The following is an 11,618-nucleotide window of genomic DNA, read 5'->3' on the forward strand; positions in this document are numbered from 1 at the left end:
AATCTGGATCTTCTAGTTAGCAGTTCGACAATCTGAGTCTTTTGCTACTGGAATACTTGCTTGATGTGTGTTCATTATCTATTATATTTCCACTGTTATCTCAATATTTTATCACTGTAAATTCAGTAATTCTCAGTAGTAAATTTCTGCAAAGATATATTTCATTATTACCATTAAGCATTAATATTTATTCATATTAATGATAAGGTAATATTTAATCACTGCAACCCCCAGTACTGAAATATTTAGGATCACTGCGAGTTCTATAATTTAATCATTACGAATTATTAACAACAGTATTTTAAATATTCAAAATAAATAATTAATCATTAGCTTAGCAATAATAAGTTTCTATAAAAAGAAAATATTCAGTACGCAAAAAATTACTAACATAACGTTATTATAATGATATTTTATAGTATGTAATGTTTCTTCAAATATGTAATTTTTAATGTTACATACAATGTTATTGTTGACAATATTTGATCCAAACATTAACAATAATGTTTCTATATTATGATTTTAATATTTAGAAATATTCCGTATGATCCATATGATCACCGTTAATAAACTTAATAATTCACAAAAGACCAAAAAATACAAAAAGCCACGATTTTTACCATTTTTCTCGTAATGTAGGCCTGAGAGACCTATGATGAAGCGTCAAGATATCGCGAACGTTATTCTGAGGATTAAAATTGTCCTTACGCAAATAATGACTCGCATGACTTACATACATACATTATAACGACAGTATAAGAAATAGAGCAGCTTTCCTCATAGAATATTTTTTAAGACTCGAGCAAGATCCATTTAAACCTGGGGAATCGTAAAAACAATGACCTTATAAATAGACTGAATAACGTGATCACATGACGTGACAGAAACGCAACTCATCGGAATTAACAATTCTCCTTTGCGGCTTCGATAAGACATCATTGACGATTAAAATAATATACTCCGTGTCGGATAAATTTACGAGTAAGCGTATGAATTGCTTCGTACTTGCAAACTCGTACTCGTGATTAACGAAAAAGAAAAAGGTGAAATCATGACCGCGTTATTTTCGAGAGAGTCGCCCGCATGCTCTCTACGGTGTGTTGGTTTGCACGTCATACCCTCATTTGTAATGCGGAAGAGATATATGACGACGGTCATCACGCGCCGTTAAAGGATGGTTTTTGATATTGACGTAAGTACATAATGATTTAATGGAAATCCAAAGACGACAGTGGGTTAGCAATCGCGATCATTATTACCGACGATGATTAGATAGCGTTGATCGATTGAAATACACTAGTTCATGCATCAATTAGTGCTAACTACTATGTGAACGAATGCATACTTGATGCTGAGTATGCAATACGTCTTGTGTCCGTTCGTGATACGGAAAATAATTTGTTATTGAACAGGTATACTGTCAATAATAACAATAATATGCGAATAGACATTGTACCCGAGGCTATAACGTTCCTTATACTTTTCATCAAAAATAAAAATTGAAGTTACAGCAATCATAATTTACAACAATACCCTTGCTTGACGTTAATTGAAATCTATATGTAATTTGCATAAACATGCGATTACCGAGAAATAAGTGATAAAATCTTTGTGATAAAATCGACATGATCCAAGGACGTAATATAGCTTCAAAGGCGTGACTTCATTAAATCCAACATATGTGTTTTGCGCGTTGGTCAAACACAATACACTTTATCCTTGGTTTCAAGAACGAAGCCACGACGTATCCTCGACCGTATCCCGTCACGTTTCGTGGTTTCGCTCGTGCAGAATATAAAGCAAAGAAGCCTTCGGGGAAAAAATTGTGGCACCAATAGTCGTCAAAGAAATGTTAAACATGACATGTCAAAGAAATGTAATCAAAATTAATCATACCGGATAAAAATTGGATAATAAAAAAGAAAATATATGAAAAGCAATTCGGCGAAACGTCTTTAGCGTCGGGTCTCGTAGAGAAATAAAAGCCTGTTGACAAGTGAACACAATTAAACTTTTTACATAAAGCAGGAAGATGCAGGAAAAAATAGAATAACTCGCAAGGGCCAACGAGAAGGGATCGACTTACAATCGATTTCTTCTTCTTCTTGTCAAATCAGGGTCAGTAAGTTCATTGCGTTCGTTAACCCTTTGCCCTCGAAGGCTCCGGAGCGGAGCCATTTAAAATTTGTTTTCAAACTTGAGGGCTCCGCTATGGAGACAATGCAAATAACTTTCAGTTCATAACATAAGGACAAAGACAAATCGTAAAAACTATTGTGTATAGGATATTCCGCTCTTGCTATTTGCATTTGAATTTGAAGAGTTTGAAGACAAATTTTAAATGGCTCCGCTCCGGAGCCCTCGAGTGTAAAGGGTTAATTGTGCTCGCAACCGATTATCACAGAAGTGATTGAAATGATGACATGGTGCGGCGCGAAATCGCATGACTGTTTCCATTCCTAACGATTTACATTTACTTCCGCAGAATATATCTTATGGAAAAGTATCGTCGGAATGATACGATGACGCATTGAGCTCTAAGTATAACATGTGCGAGACATGCGTTTTTCCGCTAAACCTTTAACATCGCCGTCCTTCGACGTACGCGAGCACGTATATAAAGCGTTTCGACATCATATCCTCGTTTATTCATAACGCATCGTTCGACGTGAAAATGATCGCCGCTGATATTTTGTTCTCGCGGTTACACTTGAAACCGAGAATCGAAATGTTAAACTATCGAGACAAAATATTATGTTATTATTATGTCATTTGCACGTATAATTCGATCGTATTTCTACTGTTTTTGCGTTTACGTAACCAGCAGCGATTCGTTACGCAATGAAAATGATGAGGTTACGGTCCTCCCCCTATTCCCCGCGACCCGAAGCGTTACTATGGCCATACGAGCACTTTTGTATTTTGATTCGCGACAATAAAATATCTTTGATTGTTTTGTCCCGATTAAAGGAGAAAGGACGAGAACGGATAGCTTTTCACATCGGCATGTTTTCAATTTTTTTTTGGTTTTTAATCTCTGATTCCCAATAAATTCAATACATCGCGATAACGAATATGCTAAGCACGTTACCGAACGTGACTATTTTGCTGATCGTAGTCTCTTGCTACAAAACACGCGACGCGTAAATATGTGTGGAAAAATAAAAGATCGCTGAAGAAATGAAGAACAGATATTCACGGAGAACATTTAATTAATAGCTGAAGCGTGTAGACAAAATATAATTTTCTTTGCGTTTCTGGAAAAGCGACAGCATAGAACGTAGGTTTGATTACGTAACAACTTTGGAAAAGCATGCGTAATAATTGAATGACGGAATCGTTGTTGTGGCTATCCATTTAATTTTCTGCGTGATTATATGTGATTAAAAGACTGGGGCACAGTTACAGCTATTAACAGAGAGAAACATCCCGGTTACCCTTCTTATTTAAGAACAAATTTATCTCAAGTAATGTTTAAGTAAAATATATTTTTTCTCATCCGCTAAAAATACATCGGGAGAAAATAATTATTATTTAATTTAATTAAAATTATAGTCATTTCCGGCATCAAATCCGGTATCTTCTTTACTGTTCTAACAAAAAATTAATAACAATATAGATTTTAGGTTATTATCACTAATATTATAGTAACATTTATTAGAAAAATGATACCAAATATACCAAATATACCCAACATCTATTTTCTCAATAAATATATACAAAATTTTTAATATCAGATGTTTGTACTGTACATATGTATTTTTTACTTTTTGCAGATATTGCTAAAGTTACAAACAAATTTTCATCACATTGCACGATTAAGCATAATACCATAGTTTATCATTTAATTACACAAGTTGGACTTTGATCGGAAAAAAAGAATGTCAAACGACGTAATAATGGTGATATAAAAATTCTATCGCTATCTCGTTTCAATTATCGCCGGTCTTGCACATTAGTAAAGCACGGTTCAGAGAACCATGAGGCCGATAAGAAATTTATGCATTTTGCATAGAAACGAACGATTTGTCAAGCACGATTCATTAACAAGCAGAAATAAGTATCCATTAACCTGCAGGCTATTCGGAGGGATGTCCGCGATCGTGTAATTATGTTGTTGTTATGTTATTAATTATGTTGTTATTTTTCTGCCAATTTATCGGAACCGTTACGTGGAAAGTTTTTGTTTTTGCACAGAGATTTATGCGTCGCGAGAGATCTTGTTGACGAATTATGTAAATGCCGAGAGCTTTAAGTGAACAGGAAAAGAAAATGCAACGTACTAATGCTAATGCATGCTAACATTTCTTGAGGTCGCAATCGGCAATCTGAAATGAAATTTCCTCAAAAGTGACTCACTAATATCGAGAGCTACCGAAGTACACATCGCTTACACAATAAGAAGCGCAAAGTCCACGCGTACAAATCAGTAATGATAACGTGTGGCATTGGCGAGGAGGAAACATCACGTAGAAATTCGCTCGCGTATTTACTCGGCTGTGAATCGTGACATGTCCTTTATTCCCGTTCGTTATCAGTAACCTCGAGATAATTGAAACCGATGATAGTTTGCCCTTAATTGCATATACACGTTCGATAATACGCATCATACGTGACTATATGAGACATTTGTCTCAGCTGAGAGACGGACATATGATGACGGACTTTATATTTTGAGTGAGTTTCATTGAGATAGATCGCTCGCGACAAAGATAACGGAAACTGTTAGTCCTGTAACGTCATGGAAAGAACGGCCACTGCTCATGCATTTGATACACAATAATCTTAATTTATTTGCAATTATTTTTGTAAATTGCGCAATTGGATTTTATAAAACTATGTCAGTGCCGCAAATAAAGAAGTCGTCCAGTTTGGATTAGTCAGAGAATAAAAGGTAACATTATACTGACCGTATTATTTTGTTATCAGATCATGATAACATCAATAACGAAAATTTGATGAAAACACGGAATAATAGTAAAATAAAAAATATCGCGTTAAATCTGTCCGGTACATAATAACTCCTCGGACTATAATGATTACGCAAGTCAATATGAATCGCTTGTCACGCCGTATCTAGGTGAATTCTAATGAATAAATGACGTCTAACAATCTGCTAGAAACGAAGCGAGACATTAGCATCTCGTTAAGGAACTTCCATGCCAACATTGACCTCGGTTCAAACCGGTTTCGCACAGTGAATCTTTGCACGGGAAAAAAAGAATTATAGCGGATGACGGGTGGAAAGTTTTTCTGGCTATGCAACATTTCGGACTAACTGATTTCGCCACGCGAGGGGATGTTATCTGTTATCAAGCGAGAGGAGATATGGTAAAAAATGTTATTTATTTGAAATAAAGGATACTGTTAAATAGACATAGCTTTGCGATTATATAAGGCATTACTTCGTATATATCAACTGCCGGGTAGTGCAAAGAAAAACTGTGGAAAGATCTAAAGCCACACACACACACACACATAATGCACTTTGAATCTTCCGAGTGTACGAGGAAAACGCAGTTATTATTGCAATTTTAAATAGAAAACACGATATTACACTACAAATCTCAAGACATACGATTAAAGTTTAAAAAAAAAATATATATATATATATATTATAATCGCATACGCGCACTTAATATTTAATTGCAACAAATAATCACCATAATATTTTTGGCTTCATTTTCCTTCATGTGAGAATCTATTTACATTACGAATAGTACAATAAATCGTTTCTGCTCTTGCTCATCAAACGAATAAAACCTGTGATATCACTTGAAATTAATTCGAAAATGATATACTAAGTATCAATGCAATGCACCGTATCAGACAATACGGAACGAAGTATCGAGTAAGGTACAGAGTTCTCTGTTACGTAGATTAGCAATATCTAATCATCTTTGCATATGCTCAATCGTTGATACGTTGTCATGTTTTTAGATGATTTTAGCCGCTAGAAAAGTGCAGCACACATATCCGTCCGTCGCGTCAATTTTTTCACATATTGTCCCGACTGCGACGAATTTCGCAATGCAATCTCAAGAAGTCAAGAAAGTCTGCCGTAGAAGACTAATTCGAGAGGAATCGTCCCGGCAGTTAGAATATTTTCTTACACATCTATCTCTTCGACTCTTCGTTGATACGAGACGGCCTTTTCGACACAACCTTGCTCATTGCAAAAGTCAAACGATTTCCTACAGAATACTCGTAGTAGAATAAAATGATCGAGTTAGTAAAACAAGCTGGATTTAATTGCTCATTATCTAGTTATTATCTGACGTGACATATGGAACTCAATATAATTTCTGGGAACGTGTAATCAACAACTAATGAACGATAATGTGACAGCCGCAAAGTACAAATTCCAAAATGCCATCGTTTTACGTAGTTGGTGATTATCAGCCGGATTTATCGACGATTATCGGTCGTGTATCTATCTTATCGTAGAAAAGAAATCGTGACTCGCTGATCAAAGCTATTGGTTCGCGCGAGTTACGAAAATACGCTTCCACCGAAATGTTTAAATGTCTAATTAAAGTAGTTTGAAAGGAATCGGAAGGAATTTTGATGTAACGTAAAATATTACGACTATAAGACGCGCGGCTAAAACGTAGTAAAATTGATAAATATACCGTAACTGTACAAAGTAACAGTTCTTAAACTCTTAAAATAATGTATCTTGTGTAATAATGTGTTCTTAAAATAATGTATATGTATGTACTATTTCGACTTGTTAGCTTAATGAAATCCTTAATTAATATATTTTACGTAAGAAATATACAAGAGAGAATATGTATGTTTGACACGTGGACATATGTTTAGTACATTGTGAGAATTCGTGTAAATCTGGTGAATAATTTGCATCTAATCGTCATGATGGTTTATCATATCGGTTTATGATTTCGAGATGACTTCAATAGAAGTAACTCGAAAAGAATATAAAACAATCAGATGTAAGAAAAACTTTTATAAGTCAGACTTTTATAATTCTCATTTCGTAAATTTTTTATAATTACTTTTCTTCAATTACATCTAACATCTAATTAATTTAACATCTATTTCTTTAGGTTCGTCGCGTTAAGGAAGAACTTTAATAATTGTACAAATGATCGTTAATTACGTTTCTGTAATATAAGCTTACGTAGCTCTCGTCTTTTTTGTGTTTCTTAACTTTCCGTGATCGAAGTTTTTGCTGTTCGCAAGAAACAAGATAAAAAAACTGCCGACTTGCCGATTCCAAAGTACTCGAAAAGCAAGGTCCAGTTATCGTTTGACGTTTGTTGAGACGTACGTTCTACACACACTGACACACTGGCGATTATGCGGCTCGAATATCAGACGTCACAAGAGGAAAGATGCGATTCAGCGAGAAGAAAACGGAAAAGAAATAGTCGCGCGTCTGATGGCTGATAAGAGACATTTCGATACCTGATTGAACAACCAACCGTAATGATGATGATGGTCGATGTTTTAATGTTGTTCTAAATATAGGATTTTAAGCGCGTGCATTGCATCGTTCTCGCGAGCTACGAAACTGAACTTCACAGGCGATGATTTCTGCGCCAAAGCGCATTTCTTTAAAATTCGTCCCGTACATACGATCAATATTCATCAATATTCATGATCAGTATCGGCAACGCGCAGTTGATATGAAGCTCGAGGGATCGCTTAGTTTTATTTCTTGTAGCTTACGAACTACGCGCGTAATATACGTTTAAGAAGTCACCGCGGAGAACACGATAAAAGTATACAATTTTGTTGGGAACTCACCCGTTAATTCCATTGCCGATTAATCCGTTCTGCATGTTATTTCTTTCGTTTTCTACCATAGCTGCGTTGCTCCGCAATCAACTTATGATAATGCACAACCTGAAATTTAAGAAAAAAACATTAGAAAAACGATGGATCGGTATTTCTTGGAAGTAGATATTATAACTGCATAAAAAATTTGCAAGAGGCGAGACAAACGATGGAAAATAAATTCATCTCAGGAGAACTAACTATAATTCCAGATAATTACGCACGCAAGCAGCGATCGCGTAAATTCATTAGGAATTCAGAGCGTATAATTCACACCTCTCTCGTGTAGTTCCTGATAGCACATGTTACTTTCATATGCGTTTTATAAACATATGAAACGTTTCATCACGTTTTATAAAACGTGTCGAAAACGTTTCTTAAACGATACGTGTTACTTGGGGTATGAATTAAAAAAATATATATATGTTGATATGATAAATATAAACATAATGTTATTGTAAATATAACACAATATAATTACGTGATAAAATTACGTGTTAATTGTGAAACACTAGTATGAATTATATATTATACTATATATAAATATTTATTTATTTATTTATCGACTCATATTTTTGATATTTTCTCTTCTTTTCTTTCTCTCTCTCTGTTCCATTGTATCCCATAATTACAACAATCATTGCACCAAGACTGATGATGTAATTGGTAAGTCAAGTTCAGCACTGCAAATATTATTTCACGATGAATTCACGGACGTCGTAACGATTCGTGGATGATTACGATCGCGCGTAATGTAATTACTTTTTATGATAGTCCGACAGTATAACATTACGTACGGAGAAACGTAGCGCGGTCGGCTACCTCCAACATTATTCACCATATGGCTGTGCCAGATGTACACGTTCTATATTGTCAATAAATAATATTATCCATTCCGACGATTTCAACAACGTTCGGTCTAAGTAACAGAATAACCATATCGGCCTTTCGTAGAAGGCGATGATCATTGCTCTTCTATTACCAGTCGTTACATAACATGCACATCTTCGGTTCTTGAACTTTACGACGGTCATCGCCACAAGCTTCGAAAAAGGTGAACATTTCCCTCTAACGTATTTGTATTATTTTTACATATCATACGACATTAATATCTGATAAGAATTATATCTATGTTGTGATTCTCTTCTTTATTAATTCTTATTCATTCTTATTAAGTTTGCTTTTTTGTGGAAGTATAATAATTTATTTACTAGAGAAAAAGAGAGAGAGAGAGAGAGAGAGAGAGAGACGGAGGAAGGAGGACAGTCTAGAGAGCAAAGTATCATTTCGATTGTGAGAGCAGAACGTCTATAAACAATTCCCCTGTATAAAGAATCCCACTCCCAGATCTTTTAAAACGGTAAATAATTTAGCACCTCAGCAATTTTTGCGTAGCAAAATATAACACCGATACGTCGCAGAAGCACGCGTCATAATGCTAAAAACACGTTATTGAAATGAACGAACGACATAATAGATATACCAACAGCTTTGGTAGAAATTACGAAAAATATTCCGAATCGGCTACTTCTAACAGCGTACATTCACATGTACAACGCATTGTGCCGAGCGATGTACAGAGCTATAGATACCGTTGCAGCTGATGCATTTTTTAAACCAAGCATGCCAAGCCGGTCGGAGCGTCGGAACAATCCGTTGAAAATGCACTTTCATTACGTCTTCTGCACATTCCTGTTGCTATGTAAAGATATATCGCTATCGACTAATTAACAAATACATCCGTGTGAAATATCAAGCAATACCGAATGTATTCATACACCAAATGTAAAACGTGCTTAAATTAAATATTTATTATATACAACTCAATAATATATATATTTGTGTGATAAATTTACCATTGGGAGAGGGAGGGGGGAGGGGGAGGGACGAGTAATCAGTGACGCATGGTTACAACAGTACTTAAGTACATTAGACGTTCGGCTAAATATACTTCTGGAGAATATGTTACACTTTAAATAACTACTTCTTTTACGGTCGATGTATCACGTATTTCCGATTTTGTCTTCTTTCCTTTCCCCTGCCCGTATATTTCTCTACATAGGATCACGTGCACATTCGTATGCGCATGCACATAGCTTTACGGGAAATACCGAGTACAAAGTAAACATTGATATTTACCCAAGTGAGCCGTGCGGGCGTTAGTGCTGCGAGCGCAAGCAGACAACGTGAAGTTTTGCGAGCGTGGACGGAAATTTGCGGCGCGCTCCGGCACTCACGCGTGTTCCGATTCGCGACACCACGTTAAACTAAACAGGCGGATCGATTCTCCGCGTCTACGTGCCTTCTGATCGCCACGAATTCCGGCTCCCCGCTTGGAGATACGAGCAGCGGATTGGTCGTCGATAAGACCTCCGCATCGCAAACTTTGACACCCGTGTTTCTCTTTCTCAGCCGGCTATCCCCACCAGTTCGCGAAAGGCGAACGTCGCGGCGTTCTGCGCGCTCTTCCGTTCCGCACTGCGTTCGCCTGTCAAACGTCTCCTATACGCGTCACAAGGGCGTCTTACGCACGCTCGATGCTTGACAACGACCCGAGTCAGCTGACTAGCCGCCCGAGGCGCGACTGCGGTGTGACGTACATGTGCACGTGAGAGAAGGAAAAAGTCGCGAATCTGGAGGTGAAGTCGAAGTCGGTAATTTTGTCAGTGATTATCGGTGTCGACACGAGGAGCAAATACTCGGTGATTAACCCCTTAACTTGTACGCTCGAGTTAATTCGAGCGCGCTAAACAGGCCAAACTGTGCACATTCGAGATAATTCAAGCGGCGTTGTATTTTATGCTGCTGTAATTTTTCACACTCGAATATAATCGAGAATTGAAAATAACAATGTGAAAGCAAAGAAAAAAAATTTTCTTACATAAAAAAATTGATATTTTTGGCCGGTTTTTTTCAAAAAAACTGTGCGTTAAGGGGTTAATTTACTTAGGCTGAAATTTATTGTCGATACGTATTATGTTACGTCGGCGGAAAACAGAAGTGATGATTGTTTAACTTAAGTTGACCGAAGCTCTCTTGTTATCTTGGTTATCTGTGAATAGAAAGAAAGCTGGCGTTATTGATAACACGAGTGTCTAATTGATGGCTGTTATCAGTAATCGATATAATACTTACCGCCGGTTACTAATGAAGCACGATGACTATAGCGAGCACCAGCTGTAAACGAGGTTGGAGGTTGAACACAATCTCTATTGCAAATACTTCATTCGAAAATTATGTCTATGTTAAAAAGTGCGTTTTCAGAATTTCACAAGCAGGCTCTTTCGAAACGTTCGCGCACGGAGAAAAGTTTTGCCGGAACAGCAAATTGTTAATATAGCGAGAGCAAAAATAAATTTGTTGCACGGAAAAAATAATTTTGCTGTTGTGACGAAACGTTGCAACAGCATAAAATTTAGTTGGCACAACCCAATTATTTTGTTGTCCGTATATCCAGCAAATAGCAATTAATACTTTTAACAAATCTCTTCGCCGTTCCAACGAATTTTTCTTGCTGTCACTACATTAACAAACAATTTTCTGTTCTAGCAAATTTGTTTTCTCCATGCGTGAATAATAATTTATTATCCGTACAACGCGCAGGATTTGTGAAAGTTCGTCAATGTCATACGATAGAACTTGTGGAGACACTTTCAAATATCGTAAGCGCACTCGGATTAGCTAAATTTAATCGCAAATACTTTGAAAATTACCGGTGTATCGATGTATAACGAGTCACAGTTGTTTTTAGTCTCCTTTACAGAATTGTTAAGAAGTACGATTAATTTAACACATTCATTATATATATATATATCATA

At 36.3% G+C, this 11,618-nt stretch overlaps 1 protein-coding gene across 4 annotated transcripts in view; it reads right to left on the reverse strand.

Moving 5' to 3' along the window:
* LOC106741138 (ATP-binding cassette sub-family G member 1-like) overlaps positions 1–11,602 on the reverse strand; it is a 35,657-nt gene extending 24,055 nt beyond the window's left edge. The window contains exons 1-4 of one of the 4 annotated variants that reach the window (XM_014612837.1): positions 11,514–11,602; positions 10,936–10,977; positions 9,940–10,852; positions 7,771–7,869 (exon numbers count right to left, since the gene is read on the reverse strand). In XM_014612837.1, the coding sequence (XP_014468323.1) occupies positions 7,771–7,829 (59 nt within the window). In that variant the 5' untranslated portion in view covers positions 7,830–7,869; positions 9,940–10,852; positions 10,936–10,977; positions 11,514–11,602. The other 3 variants (XM_014612839.1, XM_014612838.1, XM_014612840.1) reach the window with 3 other exon arrangements.
* Positions 11,603–11,618: the final 16 nt, after the last annotated feature.

This window comes from Dinoponera quadriceps, unplaced genomic scaffold (assembly GCF_001313825.1).
Source record: "Dinoponera quadriceps isolate SergipeBrazil2010 unplaced genomic scaffold, ASM131382v1 scaffold555, whole genome shotgun sequence".
NCBI classification, from domain to species: Eukaryota; Metazoa; Arthropoda; class Insecta; order Hymenoptera; family Formicidae; genus Dinoponera; species Dinoponera quadriceps.